Source organism: Cornus florida, unplaced genomic scaffold (assembly GCF_030987335.1).
Source record: "Cornus florida cultivar Cherokee Brave unplaced genomic scaffold, ASM3098733v1 CherokeeBrave_3.0.0_Hap2_Chr03, whole genome shotgun sequence".
Taxonomy (NCBI): domain Eukaryota; kingdom Viridiplantae; phylum Streptophyta; class Magnoliopsida; order Cornales; family Cornaceae; genus Cornus; species Cornus florida.
In genome coordinates, this window is record NW_026775573.1 from 15,700,274 (window position 1) to 15,718,569 (window position 18,296).

The 18,296-nt window shown below is 32.8% G+C and overlaps 3 protein-coding genes across 4 annotated transcripts; 1 reads left to right on the forward strand and 2 right to left on the reverse strand.

Annotated features, from left to right (window-relative positions):
- Nucleotides 1–1,279: 1,279 nt before the first annotated feature.
- LOC132299665 (rapid alkalinization factor) lies at nucleotides 1,280–2,041 on the reverse strand. The gene has a single exon (XM_059796419.1). It carries the CDS (start codon nucleotides 1,890–1,892, stop codon nucleotides 1,491–1,493), a length of 402 nt encoding a protein of 133 aa, XP_059652402.1. The 5' UTR covers nucleotides 1,893–2,041; the 3' UTR covers nucleotides 1,280–1,490.
- A 5,898-nt stretch (nucleotides 2,042–7,939) lies between these two features.
- On the reverse strand, nucleotides 7,940–15,161 carry LOC132299667 (uncharacterized). 2 transcript variants are annotated; one of them, XM_059796421.1, is made up of 11 exons: nucleotides 14,937–15,161; nucleotides 13,878–13,997; nucleotides 13,693–13,801; nucleotides 12,463–12,714; nucleotides 12,265–12,341; nucleotides 11,934–11,998; nucleotides 11,048–11,295; nucleotides 10,819–10,975; nucleotides 9,724–9,764; nucleotides 9,438–9,636; nucleotides 7,940–8,187 (listed from the first exon to the last, which is right to left on the reverse strand). In XM_059796421.1, the coding sequence occupies exons 1-10, from the start codon at nucleotides 15,039–15,041 to the stop codon at nucleotides 9,500–9,502; spliced, it is 1,311 nt and encodes a 436-aa protein (XP_059652404.1). In that variant the 5' UTR covers nucleotides 15,042–15,161; the 3' UTR covers nucleotides 7,940–8,187; nucleotides 9,438–9,499. The 2 variants fall into 2 exon arrangements, with proteins under 2 accessions (XP_059652404.1, XP_059652403.1); XM_059796420.1 differs by having other exon boundaries at nucleotides 12,265–12,377; nucleotides 14,937–15,158.
- A 151-nt stretch (nucleotides 15,162–15,312) lies between these two features.
- LOC132299668 (small ribosomal subunit protein eS21y-like) lies at nucleotides 15,313–17,977 on the forward strand. The gene is made up of 4 exons (XM_059796422.1): nucleotides 15,313–15,440; nucleotides 16,518–16,615; nucleotides 16,721–16,853; nucleotides 17,713–17,977. The coding sequence occupies exons 2-4, from the start codon at nucleotides 16,566–16,568 to the stop codon at nucleotides 17,773–17,775; spliced, it is 246 nt and encodes an 81-aa protein (XP_059652405.1). The 5' UTR covers nucleotides 15,313–15,440; nucleotides 16,518–16,565; the 3' UTR covers nucleotides 17,776–17,977.
- The last annotated feature ends 319 nt before the right edge of the window (nucleotides 17,978–18,296 follow it).

Consider the following 18,296-nt stretch of genomic DNA (forward strand, 5'->3'; position numbering starts at 1 on the left):
AGGAGAAAGTAAGACCAACGAAGCATCCATCCCGACTCACCTTTTTTTCATCCCTCCAATTTGAGATTAGGGCAAGAGAGAAAAATTGCTCCATAAATATACAATCCCATTTTACCCCCTCAATTATTTACCAAATTACTTTGTTAAAACCCTACTAATTTGAAGTGAAACTTTACTTTTTAGTAATTTACATAATGAGGGTATGATGGTAAAAATATATATAAAATTTATCCTTCCTCCAAGTAACTCCAACCAAAAAAAAAAAATCACCTCATCCATTATTTCTATTATCATTTCCATTAAAAAAGGAAAAAAAAGAAAAAGAAAAAAAAAAGAAAGAGGAAGTCACCTTTCCTTTTCTTATGGTGCCTCATCCATCTCTTCACTGTTCCACTATTCCATTTTTTTTTTTGGTTATCCCTCCTACCAAACAGAGCCTACCTTGTTCATCAAGACTCTGATAATTTTACTTTATTCGCTTTGATTTTCATGCCACTTTTTCTTCTGATCCTTCTCAACCCCGTTCTTCTTCTTCTCCTCCTTTCACACTACTTTCCACTATTTTTTTTCCTTCTAACCAAACACAGCCCTATCTTCTTCTTCCTTCTTGCCCCTTTCACATCACTTTCCACTATTTTTTTCCTTCTAACCAAACAGAGCCTAAGGCTGGAATTGAAATAAAAGGATACCTAAGGCTGGAATTGAAAGATCAGGAAGAAGACTGCCACCCAAAAAACTCTCTTTCGCTTTTTTTGGATAAGCATCTCAAATAAATTCAACCAATTCAAAATAAAATAATGTTCCAACCACCCAAATGCTTTCACATATATGAAAGCAGAATAATAGAGAGATAAATTTAGATTATATGCACTGAAACCAAATAAACCCAGCCAAATTAATAACGATTAATTAAGATTAATACACAATCCCATAGAGCTCTGACGAAATTAACACAGAAACAAAAATTATAAAATTATATTAATTTTTTTACAGTTCCAATTTCAAAGCCCTGTTTGGTTCTCCCAAACACAACATAGATGATTTTAGAAGATCACAAAGCCATAAGGTGAATGTTTATTGATGTGGTATAATTATTAAACATAAACACAGTCTCTGAATCACAAACCCACAAAGCAAAAGTTTTTTTTTTTTTTTTTTTTTGACATACAATTAAAAACACACCCACAGTTTTCAAATTTCAATCCAGATGGACCAAAACAATACATAAATACACACATTTGACCAAAAAAAGAACTGCCCAACAATGAAAAACAGTGAGTTATGTGAATCAGAGACAAATTATGAGAAAATAATATAAAAGTATGATCTTACAGACAACACAAATATAAATATAAATTTATAAAAACAATATCTTCAATCGTAGACAACAGAGACCCATCACCAATTCATTGTATGACAAACAATCCCATATGAAATTTTTTTTTTTAAAAAAAAAAAAAAAAACTAAAAATGAATGGAAGACGAAGAAACTAACGCCTGCAGTGGGTAATAGCACTGCATCCGCGGGTGTACGGATTGGCCTGTGCACCCGGCCGGCAATTGTAGTAGGAGGCGCCACGTCTGGAGCAGGGGACACTGTTCCTCTGCAGCGCACCGTAGCTGATGTATCTGGTGGTGGCTAGGATGCGCCGGTTGATCTCGGAGTCGAGCTCGAACTCGTCGTCTTCTCCGGCGGCGAGGCACTCAGCGAGGGACCCACGGCAGCCGGATCTAGTAGTGGGTAGCCAGCCCAGATGGGTTTGGTGGCCCCCGCTACTCGCATCGACGGTGTGTGATGATGGAGATGAAGAGATGATCAGAGTGGTTATGAAGCAGAGAGCAATGAAGATCTTGGACATTTTGGCTTGTGCGAAGCTTGAGAAGAACTGCATGTAGAAGATTGTTCACACTTTCTCTCTCTAGTTCTTCTTTGCGTTTTGGCCCTTCACTCTATCTCTATATATCTCTCTGTATTGTATTATATATATACCGTCTGCTGTATTGTGATACTCTCTGTCTCTGGGGTTGAAGACAACAGTGGTGGCAAGGGCTAGTTGCGCGTTATATGTAATTGAGCAAGTGTAAATGACATTGTTTTTGGTTGTTATTTCAGTATTGCCATTCTATGCTTTAAATTTTTTTTTTTTTTTTTTTTTTTTTTTTTTTTTTTTTTTTTTTCTTCTTTCGACAACTGTAGACAACTAACACACACATCTCATAGTCTCATCTCACCAATAATTAAAACATAGAATCCACTATTTTGAATAGTTTCTTTTTCAAAACTGCAAAATAATGAGTTGGATTTATAGTATATCGGTTACAATTGCGGTATTGATTATGATCACGGTATATCAAATTTGAAAAAAAGTTAATATAAACGGATCAAAACCAGCGGACGATACGTGAACTTGATCACGGTATATCAAATTTTTTTGAGTTACTCTAGCACAATAAATTGGAAGTTTTCATTATTATGGTCTTTTTAAAAAAAATTAAAACAAATACAAAGCTAGTTATTACTCACAACACGTTCTAATCGAAGACTTAAACTCTCAAACTTCTCTTTAGATACCATTTGAATTAGAGATTCAAGATTAAAAAAATTGAAAGGTTGAAGCATTAATTTTTTTTTTTTTTTTTAATTGTCATACACTTATAGGTTATTGACAAAGAAGTTGTGTTTTTATTTTATAGAATTATCAAATTCCATCAATGAATAAAAATATTGTAGATTTATTATAAGCCAAAAAAACACATTCTATAGCAATAATATAAACTTTTAAAATTCTAACAAAAATAATAATATAAACATTTATTACATCAAAAAAAAAAAAAAAAACATAATGTAAATAAGGACAAAGTGGGTAATAAGAAAGAAAAAAGTGCCCTTCTTGTGTGATTTAACTAGGATATTATATTAGTTGACTGACTAGGGTTTGCTTGCCCCGAATCCGTCCAAGAATCTGTTACTCCTTAACACGTTTTCTCTCTCTCTTCTCTGCACCCAACTCAACTCCCGTCACCGTCACCGTCACATATTCTTTAAATAATCACCAGATAAAAAAACTTGAACCTTTCACCGATAATAAAATAGAATCATTCTGATTCAATTAAGTCTATAGTTCATATATATATATATATATATAAAAGTATATTTTAAAAGGTCTATTAGAGTTACCGTAAAGAATATTTGTTACAAACGTAAAAATTAGAGCTTAAAAAAATGTCAAAACACATTAGGGGCTAGTGTAACAAACTTAAGTGCAATTTATTCATATTATGAATGTCATTATAGCTAAGTTGAAATAACGTGTATGTTGTGTTTATTAGTTTATAGATTAAAGGTATTGTTTGATAAAATTAAAAATTAAGCATTGAAAATTTCTAAGTATTAAATTTTAAGCGTTTTTTAAGTGCCCAATATATTAATTGTAAAGTTATTTGATATTGTATTAATTTTAAGATTTATTAAGATTGTTTGTTAAATGCAAAAGTTTTAATTTGAATGTTTTATATATTATATTTATGTCTTGAATATCTTTTACATATAATATTATTATAAAAAATACTATATTAAAACATAAACATATATATATAATAATGAATTTTACCAAAAAAAAAATATCAATTTAACAATGGATATTAATGTCAAAATTGATCATAAAAATTTCAAAATAATTATATAAAATGAATAAATTATGAAAATGAAATATTTATGAGAAGGATATTATGATTCACGCACAAATCATTCGATTTTTATTTATATGGTAGATTTGCATCGTAACAATGGTGTGATGGTTACATTGCATGATTGTTGATAAACTTGAGTGATATATATATATATTTATTTATATTTTGTTAAATATTGTTTATATTTACATTATTTGAGAAGAAAAATAAATGAACCATTTAAGAAATTGGAGCAAACTAAAAGTAAAAATTATAAAAATATAAAGTGGACATAAAAATTCCATCAAAACGTTTAATTTCAGCTATGAAGGTGGATATTACTATTAGTTTATATATATTTTTTGATAAGTATTACCATTAGTTTATATATATATATTAAAAGATAAATTATACTTACATCTCTCTAGTGGTACACCTACCGGCTTCCGTTCTTTGTGTTTTGGCATATTACAATTTCCTTTTTAAATAATGGGATTGTGTAATTACTCTTATGCCTTTATTACTAGTATTATATAAATAAAATTTTAACTAAAGAAGATGTAAAAATGTTTTCATGGTATAAAATTTCAACCATTGTATTTGTTACAAACAAGCATTGTTCATTGCTGATTGCTAATCATTAATGTTACAGTAATAAGTATTTGTTACAAACGTGCAAATTAGAGGGGTTAATTATAATATGCTAAAATACAGGAGGAGTAGTGTAACAAATCTAAACGAGAAAGAGATACAAGTGTAATTTATTCATATATTAAATGTCATTATATTTTATTTGAAAATTAAAACAACACTTATATTACCTTTTAAAACATCCGTATCGTTGATTGAAATTTGAGAAAATTTAATTCAGAGTTTTAACTAAATATTTTTTAATTTAAATCCAAATCACAAATTCAATACTTTCAAATATATCATTAGAACAATAAAAAAAGTTTAATATAAGAAATTCGAGTATTAGGCCAAAACAATTCCGATTATCTGCACTCCATATTGTCACTCATTGTACAATTTAATGACTCAAGTCACAGTATAAGACAACTTAGAGAATCAAGAACAATAATAAGAAAATACACCTTTCAAACATATTCTGACTTATTACGTCAATTTAACTTTGAATTGTCGTTTAGAATTATAAAAGCTCTTTTACAATAAAGTTGTTATAAAATTACTTTCAGTAAAAATCATGTTATGTCAATAAAGTTGTTTAGTAATAATGTTGTTTAAAATACTTTTATTATTAATTCACTATATTAGACATACACTAATAAAGATATTTTATGATATTAATGTGAGTGATTCATTCACATGGTATAGTTATTGGTTAACATTACATGATTACGAATTATAAAACTAATTTAAATAAACGTTACAATTGAAAAATAGTTTAAAAACGTAATTCCAAAAGCTACCGCTGTTTTTTAAGAAATCTCTATTACCTAAATGCACCTTCTCTAATCACCAAACACCTTTAACTACAATTTTTTTTTTTAAAAATTAATGTACTTTTTAATCACATAGAACTATAGAAGCAATCACAAACACACACTTTCCATCATTAAAAAAAAAAAAAAATCAACTTATGTAACATTTAGAACCTTCAATGTATACTTAAATTTTCAATGTTAAAAAAAGAAACATATTCTTTATCTTTACAAGTAAGATACATATTTTATTTATCTATAAGGAAGACTTATAGAATTAGTAGCACACCTGATTATCATTAAATTGTGTATGCAATACTATATATAAACTTTAAATTAAAAAAATGTAACAACAATTGCATGAATATTAATATTGTTGTCGTATTAGTATGGTGTCTGACAAAAAAATTTGGCAGTAGAGAGTTGAGCCAGCCATGTCAACAGTACAAATATGCAACGGTTAGAAATTCTCTCTCTTTCTATATATGTATATATATATATGCACACACATATAAAGAATAAAAAAAGGTCAAAGTATGGGAAATACTGTAAACATATTGTAAAGTGAAGAAGATGTGAGGACCATAAGCGACGTTAGGCAAGAGAGGGAGTGAGTGGTCGACGTTACGTGCACGTAGCCGTTAGAGTGTGGTGTGGGCCCATCACAGATAGCATAAGGGGCGGTGTTTGCGCGTTCCAAACCAACTCTTCTAACGCCAGCTGTATATCTGTAAGGCTACGTTTGGATACACAGGAAAGAAAAAAAAGAAAAGAATTATAAGAGAAAAAAAGAAAAGAAAAGAAAGAAAATAATAACTAAAATTTATATTTATGTTTGAATAGATAAAAGAGAAAAGAAAAGAATCAATAATATTATTGTGAAAAGAATTATAAGAGAAAAAAAGAAAAGAAAAGAAAGAAAATAATAACTAAAATTTATATTTATGTTTGAATAGATAAGAGAGAAAAGAAAAGAATCAATAATATTATTGTTTGGATAACACAAAGGAGAGAAAAGAAAAAAAAGAATAATAATGAAATTATCATTTTACCTTTTTTTTGTAGGGTTAGTAAGGATTCTAAATGAGGGATACTTTTGTTATTAACTCCCTTTCTTTTCAAATCCCTCCAAATCTTGTCAATTTTGGAGGGATTCCAAATGAAGAATTTGGAAGGATAGATCCTTCTAAATCATTTCTTTTCCCTTCAAATCATTCCATCCAAACACAACACCCCTTATTCTTTCCTTTCTTTTCTTTTCAAATCCCCTCAAATCTTTCCCTTCAAACGAAGCCTAAAGCATTGTTTTAAGAGAAGACTATATACATAAATAAATATCTTTATTTGAATTGACAAACATTTTCTCTCTCTTCACAACCTTTCTCTTTTCTGTCATTTTCTATCCTCCCACGTGGTTCGAGATTGAGATGGAAAGGAAAGGCATCTTCTCAGTTCCTGTAATCCCAAACAATCCCATTGGACGTTAGCTGGTTGGTTAACGTTAGAGGTTTATTTCACATTCGATCCGAATGCTAAATGTTTTTAACTTATAAAGGCAGGTTTAACCTTAAACTTTTATATCCAATGGTTACTGTTTGCTCACCCGTTATCGGTAGTATTAAAGAAGATTCAATATTTGACTCAGTATCTCAACAAGTCCTCGCTCAAGTAATTTTTAGGTTCGAATAAGTTACTGGATCAGAGAAAAAATGATAGATGTTCTTGTCTTGCGTCAAATCCCGATAAAAAAGTTATTGAGAATGCAACATCGCCTAATAACTTAACCTTAAACTTTTGAATCGAATGACAAACATTCGCCCGTTACAACGCAATATATATATATGAAATGCCTATTCATATCCTTCAAGATTGAATTGATAAAGCTTCTCTCTTTTCATTCTTTTTCTAACATTTTCTTTCCGCCCACTTGGATAGAGATTGAGATGGAAAGGAAAGACATCATCTCAGATTCCCATATTCCCAGCTGTTTGGGCTGTGCTGAATCTTCTTTCTGACTCTCTCTATATGAATATGAGATGCACATTCATATCCTTCAAAAGAATAATTTAAGAACAGCTCTAAATGTAACGAGGAAAGGTCATATATCTATTAATTACCTGAACTCCACCAAACCCACCAAATAGAATTCAATATATTCATGTATATTTTAGGCATGCAATTAAGATTTATAAAATCAATGACATCCGGCATGTAAACATTGTTCATGGATCATATAATCATATTAATTTGAATGAGGTAACACAAAAAAAATACCAATAGAGTTTATTAATAGAATTCAATATATACATGAATGTTTATGTATGCATGCAATTAAGATTGATAAACTCAAATGACATCATGGCATGTAAACATTGTTGATGGATCATATAATTTGAATGAGAGGTAACACAAAAAACCCAATAGACTATAGCAACTAAAATTTTATGGCTCTCACTTCCCATAGATTGACAATCAAAAAGATTATTAAATGATACTTTCCCATTCAAAAGCAATATTTTGCTGCAGGATAAGATAAAGGAAAGTTGAATGGGAGCCGAATGCCGAATCCCAAGCGTGAAAGTGTGTTGGGTCTCCCACACCATTGTGTCGTGTTCAGGGGTTCGGCTTTCAGCCCCCAAATCACGGCTCTAAGATCAATCAATAGACACTAGCTAGTCTTGCAATCATACAAGTGAATAAGCAATTTGCTTAAAATCATCTCAACTGACTCTGAGCAGTGTAGGGTTCAAGAACGTCTTTGGCATCAATGTTTACTACTTCCTAGTTCCAAGTCTGTTAAATGGGATCTTTACATAGCCACAAATAAATTACAACGAAGTCATCCACTAAAAAAAATAAAAGTGAAAATTAACAGAACATTATATTTAATTAATCGAAGATTGAAATTTAACCTTCAGACAGGACTTTTAAGTCATCCAAAGTACCTTGTGAATTTCACCAATGCTAGTGAACTTAACTTCGAACCAATTCCAAGGACAGACGTTATTTTTGGCCATTCACTACCACTTCTGGAATCATCAAACAACTTTTGTGCAGGCCTAGGGCCACAAACTTGCTGCAAATAAACATCCAATTGAAATCAATTTTGAAAATTACTGCACATGTTGACACTACTGCTGCATAAATGCAATGAATGACATTCCAAATGAGGTTTGAGCTACCCAAAAAACCATCATGACCTAACTTTGAGAGTTCACATCTCTCTCTCTCTCACAAGCACACATTTTCTATATTACACCAATGGACAATATGTGGTAGAAAGCTAGTGCTGAAATCCAGACAGACAGAGAGAAAGAAATACTGGATCACACTATTAACATGTTATGTCGGAAGAATAAAATTTATGGAATGCTAATGGAAAAAGTAAATGAAAGAACACATTAGTAATATATTTAAGGTTGCACCATGATACTAATTATACCATGGAAAGATGAATGATAGTAAAATTCTTGGTGCTACTTCTTGCTCCTTTTGGACAGCACCATAATAAACCATCTATTAAATCTTAACCCTGTTCTATATCAGCAGGCAAAACAAAGAGCAGTGGTTCAAATGATGTGTATAAAGGCAAAATTTAGATTTTAAGCAATTAAGCAAATTATTATGCATTTCTTTAGATTTCAAAGCTGTATTGAGCTAGCCTAGTAGTATTTCCTCACCTTCCAAAGTAGAAGGTCGAGAGTTCAAGTTCCCGTAGGGGTAAAAAAAATGGCTGTATTGAGCTATTATTCAGTCATCAGCCAAGAAAGCACTACTTGGTGAATACCAATTTGACAAAACTTCTACTTTCATTTCCTTTGTGACAATATAGGGACACGCGGATATTCAAATAAAAAAAAACTAATTAATCTCAAATGCATCTAACCATGATTTTATGCTTGATGTGGGTGATATGACCCATAATAAATCAAATAGTCGTTCAAAATCAAAACACATAAGCTGTTGTGATCTAGTTATCATTTATTTATTTTTTTCTATGGTGTTTATCTAAAAACGTTATACTATGCCTACACTGTGAACGAGCGTGAACCTTTTGAGTGGTCTCTCTCCAATTAAACTTATGTGCCCCGTTATTTAAAAAGAGTTGGCTAAAATAATGTATAAGCCACATTCAAATATATCATATTTTTAAATTGTCGGTTACCGGTTCCCACCTAATCATATTATTTTCAGCAAAACACAATATTATAGCCGTGGAGATTCTTCTCAATATAAGTAAACAGTCATAGGAAAAATGAAATCTACTGAAATTAGTTGAAAACAAAACCGATTAAGCATATCTTGGAAGAGATACAAATCACTTACAACTGAAAAAATCAGCAGTCTATTCAGCTCCTTTGCAAGAATAAAAAAGAGATTTGTTATAGCTATCGTTCTTCACAGTATGGTGGTGTTGACTGCACACACAATTCCGCCTCATCCCCTTCATCGTCATCGTCATCCGCATCTACCCAATTACTAGGATGGCGTTGTGACAAACCATGTCCATTAACTTCTGTCCTCTCTGAAAGAAAAAAGTGAAATGATATTAGTTATTGCAGGAGTAACCTCATTTGAAATATCTAACTAGAGATGAAGCAATTTAACTAACCTCGAGGTTCTTCTGCATGGTCTGTTTCCATAGGATGGCTCCTAACATTTTAGTCAAGAAAATTACTTGCCACTCCTTTCAGCTAGAACTATGCAGTTTATATGAGAATTTACCCAAAAAGGTTGTTCTGACAGCCTTACAGAAAGTTTTGAACATTAGAGTGTAGTTGGCTTAGATACAGTTGGTCAAGACATTTTCCTGTTTTCTGACCTTTATTTGTCATACCACATAGCCATTGGAGCTCAATAGAAGAGCTGAGCTACATTAGAGCGTGCTAGGAGTCAAAATTTCCCTAGGCTAAGATGTCTAGCCTATTTCTAGGAGTGGCCGCCCATTTTTCATCATTCAGTGAGACATGGATTTGTTATAAATAGAGAGTATCCATATTGTTTTACAATATGTAAGCGTCATGGCAAAATGAAAGTTTACAAAACCAGTTCTACAATCTAATTATCCCAACAATTGGAGAAGTCCAAACATATAAGCTTGGGCTGGTTTGCCCTTGTCATTTATTACTCTCTGTACAGGGAACTAGATAAGTAAAAATAAACTCCAAATGAAGATTAAAGTAGGTGTGTCTTCCTCAGAGAAACACGCTTTCTATCTAATATAGTAAGGCAGAATTGAATAAAGAACTTTTCTCCATAATATAAAAAACCAATGTATTAGGCTCAAAAATTCCCTCAGAGCTCAGCCCTAGAAACACATGCTCCATGACAATCACAGCTCAACCTGTGACGGAGACAAAGTATACACTCAAATCTTTGAGGTTAAGCATAGCGTGAACCTCAGACATCATGCATATCTAAGGTTTGCAACACAATATTCCAAAACTTGTTTGCCTCTTTAGGAAAATAGTAGTTTAAAAAAAAAATAATGAAGAAGAAGCAAGCGAAGAAATTATTACTTCCTGAGTATCTGGAGGTCCTGACTCCTAACATCTCACCCTGCATATTAACCCTAAAATATTGTTTCTCTTTTGAAGTTATTCAGTAAAACATCATGAAAATAGAATTTGTAAAAATTGTACAATAGTTGAGAAAGGTCAACCTAAAAGACATAGACACTCAAAGCATACTGAAAAGTTGAGGATACACATTAGGCCCCCTCGGCACATTTGCTCCAGCAGACCCAGCCTTAGAAATGTACATTGTGCTAATCCCATGAATATTCATTTGTTCATTAGTATTGGGATTTTTTTCCCCTTGAGCCGGTCTTTCTTCAGCACCACTACCACTTTTCGCTGCACTTCCTGTTCAAAGTTGGAACAGTTAAAAGTCTTAAATGCATAATGTTTTGTCACCATTTAGGCAATGATAGCTACCTGAAAGTTCAGACCAAATTCTGGTGTGATCAGATGGAAGATCAGAAACATTTCCTCCTGCCCTCTCTTGTACTTGGGACCCTGTCCCTCGATCGGCCTGTCCCTGCATTGTGGCAGCTGCAGGTGGAGGTTCTGAGGGATTTCTTTCATGGAGCTGTGATACAAGCATGGTTGCAAGTACTAGTGTAGCATCAAAGTTTGAAGTGGAGCCATCATCTAAACCGAATTTCGGTGCCATCAGAATAGGTCTGTTCCCCAGCACAAGTAACTTTACAGATCAAATCATATTTGAAAGCAATGAATTCTTTCATCTAAAACAGCAAACAGGAAGGGCAATCCAGGAAATCTGATAAATATTGAACGTACTCCTTTAACAGTGTGGCACTTACACATACCGTAAAATATGACGTATTAACAGTTTAATACATAGACCTTTACCCTCAAGACTACAGAGTTTAGTAACTCTAAAAAGTTCATGTGATATCAATAACTTCCTAGTTCCTAATGAAAGTTCATTTGCATCTTTGGTACACTGTTGTATTTAAGATGATAATTTACTGGCTAAAAACATTTTAAAGATGGTCATAAAATTCATCTGAAATTTTGAAAATAGCCATTCAGTTGGTGAGCTTTACGATTTAAACTCTTAAGCACTAAAAATACCAAGAAGTATTGCATATCATGTCATAGAACCAGTCATCAATTATCCTAATTTATAATGTTACACCATAACAAAAACTTGAAGGAGATTCCAACTTGGATTTTAGGCTAGTGGTCCATTCTGAAATTTCCTATATGAGAAAGACTCTTCATGAAGAAGAGAAGATCAAGAGAGAGGCAAAAAGGAAGCAACATCAAAATGAATAAAATGGCACAGGGACCTTACTCGCCAGCTTTCTCAAAATACAAGTGGATGTCAACTTCACATCCCTCGCAAAAAGAAAGAAATGCCTGAAATTCAGGAAATAATAAAAATAATTCTGGAAAGTCTGCTTCAAATAATACAAGAAAGAAATTAAATGATCCCAAAATACAGAAATGGATGAACTGTGTTAACTAGATAATATTGTGCATTCATGATAGTGATGGTAACTATATTGATACCATCTCTATCAAAAAGGCAAGGGTCATCAGTTGGGATAAGACTTTGTTGAGTTCAGACTTCAAATTTGTTAATGCAATCAAGACACTAAGTTCTGGAACATTATTAATTGTACCTTCAATTCCTTCACACCAAATGTCACATCTACAGGGTCTCCAGTGTGAGAATACTGCACAAATTCTTCCGTAGGATCTATCCATAATTGAGTGTGTAGAGATGAGTCATTGTCTACAATTGAAAATTTTAAGCATGAATTACCTGGATAAGATAAGTTCATCAGAGTAGGGGTAAAAAATTTAACAATAAAATTTACCTTTGGTTGGGTCTATATAACTTCTAAGTTCAACAGCTTTCCCACCAATTTCGCTTGCCACATCAGAAGGTAAGGAAGAAGGTTCAGTAGCAATGACAGTAATCTCTTGAAGGGTTGACTGGAAATTAGCCAGCAATCTGTTGAGATCACGAGGCCTCACCACAAAGTTGCTTGGAAACCTTCTCCTGTCAAGAGATAGATGTTGTATGTCTGGTTCAACATTGCAAGTAATCCAATAGGCTTTCCTTATACCTGCACAATTTTATTACGAGGTTGTCCAAACCCTGAATGAATAATACAATAATATCATGTAATGTGGACTGCTGCAGGCTGCAACTTGACCTTGTACTCATGGTGCACCAAATGAAGAGCACTACTATTCAGTCTATGTACATCTTACGAAGAAGGTCAAGAAAGCAATTCAAGAATTGGAGACCCTGAGTTTGAGTCGCCCCCTTTGGGCGATCCCCACGGATTTGTCCCGTAATTGCCTAATGCATATAGGATGGGTGCATGTGTGCTGACAGTGCTGGAGCTCAAAGAAACAAAAAGAAAAAAAAAATCTCAAGATGGGTCAAAACCTATTATTACCCAGTCTATATTTTAGGCTAAATTGATTGCTGTAAAATACTGAAGAAACTCATAATTTTAAAGGTTATTATTGCCACATTAGAGTTACTCTAACTATGAAGCTTCCCATCGGTTTACTAGTCCTTGCGGATGTGATGGCACAAAACATTACCTCAATCATGTGAAATTCAGATTATTGAATGTAGAACACCGTTATACTAAAATGTGTTATCCAAACAAACCATACAAATTTAGATTTGGTGGGGAGTTGATTTTGACAGTTCATGGAAATGACATTATGCTTCAATCAGTGCTCCGTTGTTTAATCAATTAAGGAGTCTGTTGGACTTCTCTAACACTTATTCTGAGTAAAGTCATCTGGTGGATATAATGATGACAATATCTTTTAAATCAACACATTTGTACAAGACACAACAACTTGCGGAATTGATTCCAAAATTGCAGTTACTATATATTTCTAATAATTGCAAATCATGAATGTAGAAAGCATGACCATGTGTAATGCCGTGCATATGAACTCATCCACCAACGCATAGTTTCAGACACCAATTGCAGGGTCTGCATGTAGTAGATCCCTTTCTTATATAAATAGAACCAGAAGAAGAAACAAAACTAAAAGAAGTGTATAAAATGGCTTACCATTGTAACAGTCCAAAGTCCACTGCACTTTTGATGCATCAGGATTGGGCAATAGAACGCTCAAATGATCAATACTAGTAAAAGGTGTCCTAAGAACGGAACAAATTGCCTGTATACATCAAAGTTAGATTCTACTTACAAAAGCAAGTTCATCCTAACAAACATGTCTAAATATAGAACTGTACCTTCAAAAGCACACTAAATTGCACTTGGGTACCCGAAATTGTATAAACATCAAAGAAATCGGGCTTAAATGTGATAGATTGATAGGCAGACCTTGATGAGTTGAGTGTGTGCAAAGCGAGCTGCAGTTAGAAAGGAACAAATGAAAAAATAAATAAACTTCAAATTGATGCAAATGAACCCGATATGCTGACATAAATACGGAGTAATTAATTAGTCATTCACATTGCTTTTTCATTAGCTTCATAATTTATCTCTCATAAAATTTATGATACTTTGATCTAATCGAAATAAATGAACATGGTCCAAAAAGGAAAAGAAATTGAATTTTAATATATATATATATATATATATATATTCACAAATCATTATGCTTTGTCCGCTAGTTTGTCACTCCATGTGATTGCATCACATTAGCCAATACAATTAACCTTCTGTTTGGTTGCTAGAAAGATAAACAATAGAAAAATAATTGACCCTTATGTTTAAATTTCATAATCACCCATTAGAGGGAAACAATAGGGAAATAATTGACCCATTATGCTTAAATGTTGTAATCACCCATTAGAGTTTCGCTTTAACCAAGCAAAACAGTTAACTTAAACTCGATTTTGTTTTACTAATTATGCAATCTATTTACTTCACAGAACCCCCTAAACCCTAATTATCATCAATATGTTCGATTAAACTCGATTTTCTCTTACTAATTATCCAATCTATGAACTTGCCAGAACCCTTTAAACCCTAATTATCATCAATATGTTCAAATTCGGAGCAGAAGTACTGAAAAAACTGTTTCAGGTTTTCCAAAGTAACGATGTAGAACCAACCCCAACAAATGACTCGTTGATCATCGATTCCGAATCCTATTATTGTGATTAAGAAACCCATCTGAAATAAATATAAAAATCGCCCAATAGCTACAGATTATTTATGAAATCCATTAATAATTAGGTTAATTAAGGAGCTATACAACTTAGGATCAAAATAAAATCATATATATATAACGAATGCTCTATATATGTATTACACACACGGGTAAGTAAAGGGAAGTAGAGTACCTGAGAAGGAGAGGCTTGAATGGTGAGGTCGTTGCCAATGCGTGCGAGGCTTGTGATGGATCGAGTGAAGGTTTTAAGAGCGTTACTACTAAGCGTCAATTCCATTCTTTTGCTGCAAAAGAAATGATAATTTCTCTCTTTAGCAGAGAGATTCACTCGATGGCGGGAAGACGAGCGCCCTTTTCTTGTGCAAGGAGCACGTGTGGCGCACGTGAAGCTAATGGCCTGTTTTTTATTTTTTATTTTTTTCAGTTCCTTAAAAATATTTATTGTACAGTAATCTCTCTCTTTTTTCCTTTCTAATATAATTTTTTTTTTTTTTTTAATTCTTTATTTTATTGCATTGCAATTTTAGTGTCATAAGAAAAAAGAACTGGGGCTTTTCCGTCAATTGATTGGGACAAACACAACTTAGGGTTTTGCTATAAACCCAAAAAGAGATCTCCCAACCTCTCTTCTTTCTCAACAGCGCTCTAACTTGCAGGTTTTCTGTCTTCACCTCTGGTAACGTTTCTCTCGCTTTAGTCATTCTGGTTCTCATGTCAACTTAAGCTGGTTATTGTCTCAACATCGTTGCTATGATTTTATGGATCTATTTAATTTCATTAAATTTGTTAACAAATGTATATGTGTATATATATGTATTTGTTTATCCTTGTATTTTGTTCATTATTTAATTTATGTTGTACTCACTTGTTTGTTATATTGCTGGGATCGATCAACTATTTCGGCAAAAACATTAATAATCGCTTGTTATTGAACCCATTTTGTTTGTTTTTTTTTTTTTTTTGTTTTTGTTTTTGTTTTGAATTATTGCTTAAATTCCTTGTTAATAGACAATCAATTCATATGTTTTTTTACATTTGTATGCAAATTTTTTTCCCCAAGAAGCTAAAGCAAACTAACACACACCCACACCATTGCCTCTGGCGGGGCTCAAGCTCTCAATCTTCCCTTTGCGGAGGAGAGATTATGCCATCCAGGCTAATGGCCGTGTGGTCATTTGTATGCATTTTCTGATGCAAATGCGTGTTAGTTCTCTATAAAGAATTTCAGACTACAGGTTTAGACAGTCATCATTTAAGCGTTCAAAGTTATGTATTTGACAGTCATCATTTAAGCGTTCAAAGTTATGTATTTGACAGTCATCATTTAAGCGTTCAAAGTTTTGTATTTGATGTTTAAATACCCTAAGATCGTTCATTTTCTCTTTAATGGAAGATTCTTTGATCGGGTTTTACCGAATCTTGGTGTGTATACATTGCAATGCAAATGTTTTAGGTTGTTATTTTATACGGTTTTCGTAATAAGAATAAGACACATTTGTATGCATTTTTTTCCCCGGAAGTTCAAGCAAATGCACAAACCTCTATAACATTGCTCCTAGTGGGTCTCAAACTATCAATCTCCCCTTTGGAGAGGAGAGATCATATCATATGGGATAATGTCTGGGTGGTCATTTGTATGCATTTTGTGATACAAATGCATGTTAGTTCTGTAGAAAGAATTCCAGATTACAGGTTAAATGGTTAAATTTCCATTTTAACGAAAGATTTTTAAATTGGGTTTTGCCGAATTCAGGTGTTTTGAGCTTTTTAAACTTGGAGGCTGTTGATATAATCTGCCAAAATGCAAAACGACGAGGGAGTTAGCATGGACCTTTACATTCCCAGGAAGTGGTATATCTTTGTTCACTTTTTATTTTATTTTATTTATCTATTATAGTGAATTCAATTGAGCTGGTTTCAAGAGATTTTACTTGTTATTTCATTATGTCGTTGCAGTTCTGCCACAAACTGGCTGATCACTTCGAAGGATCACGCATCTGTCCAGATTAATATCGGGCACTTGGATGAGGGTGGCCGTTACGCTGGTCAATTCTCCACTTTTGCTCTCTGTGGATTCATCCGTGCCCAGGTTTTAACTTTTGCTTATATGTTTCACTTGACAAACTAATGCTGTTTTTGGTAATCATAGCTCGCATTTAACTTCAGAAGTTTGTTGAGGTTGTGTTCGTTGTAAAGCCATGGCCCATGTAGCATAGTATCATTTAGATAGTCTGCTGTTGCGGAATAACATTATGACAGTAATATATGTTGTGTTGTTTTGGCCCTTTTATGGATTAATCACCGATACTCTGTTTCAAATAATTTTTTTAATTGGTTAATCATTTTGGGTCAGCTTTTTTTGAAATTGTTATGGTTCATTTTACGCAGAAAATGCATTTGCTTGTATGTGGCACCAGGTGTTTGATAACTTCTGATAACAAATCCTATTATAGCAACAGAAACTAAAAACAGACATGCACATGTTTGTGCCTATTGGCGCACACATGTATGCACCTATTGTTCTGCATTCAAATGATTTGTGCTTCTTCATTGGATGCAAGTTAAGTAACTTAATACATGTTTTATTGATTTAAAAGTAGACGAATTACTGAATATATTGGAACTGCTTTCAATATATGGTGCCCCAATTAACGCATGAAAATGGTTTTTAAAAAATTTGAAAAATGTTTTACATTGAAAATACCTCTTGATGTCCTGCATCAGTCCCTTGTGGCATGTGCAATGATGATAGGTATAATATTTGGTTTGTGGATGCTATGAATTATCATAGATGACTAAAGCACAGATACTATTAACTAGGAAATTTATTGTGCGTCTATGAATTGCGTTAATTTTTTTTTTTATCTTCTTCTGATTTCTTACATGCACATATGCATGTGATGTAGGGTTAATACTTGATTGGTGATTTTGGTGGTTTAATTTTGCAGGGAGATGCTGACAGTTCTGTTGATAGGCTCTGGCAGAAGAAGAGAGTTGAAGCCCGGCAATAGGTTCATTTGCACTGCTGATCGGTTTCTCTTTAAGCAATTTACCATTGGTGATGAAGATCCTCATGAGAGTGACTTCTTTATCTCTATGGACTCTTTTGAACTTATTAGAAGCATGAATTAGAGTTATTCAGTTTTGATGAAGCTTTTTTATCATGTATGGATTGAATTTTTTACTCCTATTGATTGAAGTATTGAGCCTCTATGAGCTTGTGTTAGCCTTTTTTGATATTTTACTTGAATATATTGGGAAAAATTAAAATTTAGTAACAAAACCTAATAAATAAAATTGCTATGGACAACAAAATCAAGAAATATTAAAGTCTATTTCGTAACTTGAGGTTGTATGTAATGGCAAATTAGCGTTTGGTTAGACCGTTGGGACTTCTTTGCAATTTTTTAATAGTAGAAAAGGGGAAGTTTGCAAAAAGTCTAATATGGGGAACATTTTTGCAATCCGGAAGTGGAGGAAATCCGCTTTTTTCTAATTGGGTAAGAAAATTTTATTGTAGGCTTGAATATAT

What these genes read in the sequence shown, in the direction of transcription:
- LOC132299665 (XM_059796419.1), bottom strand. Translation starts at nt 1,892, where the DNA reads ATGCAGTTCTTCTCAAGCTTCGCACAAGCCAAAATGTCCAAGATCTTC.
- LOC132299667 (XM_059796420.1), bottom strand. Translation starts at nt 15,041, where the DNA reads ATGGAATTGACGCTTAGTAGTAACGCTCTTAAAACCTTCACTCGATCC. An exon ending in TTCAAGCCTCTCCTTCTCAG is followed by an intron (nt 13,998 to 14,936) that starts GTACTCTACTTC and finishes TTCTAACTGCAG; the next exon opens with CTCGCTTTGCACACACTCAA. An exon ending in TTATATAGACCCAACCAAAG is followed by an intron (nt 12,378 to 12,462) that starts GTAAATTTTATT and finishes TTTCAATTGTAG; the next exon opens with ACAATGACTCATCTCTACAC.
- LOC132299668 (XM_059796422.1), top strand. Translation starts at nt 16,566, where the DNA reads ATGCAAAACGACGAGGGAGTTAGCATGGACCTTTACATTCCCAGGAAG. An exon ending in CTTTACATTCCCAGGAAGTG is followed by an intron (nt 16,616 to 16,720) that starts GTATATCTTTGT and finishes ATGTCGTTGCAG; the next exon opens with TTCTGCCACAAACTGGCTGA. An exon ending in GTGGATTCATCCGTGCCCAG is followed by an intron (nt 16,854 to 17,712) that starts GTTTTAACTTTT and finishes TTAATTTTGCAG; the next exon opens with GGAGATGCTGACAGTTCTGT.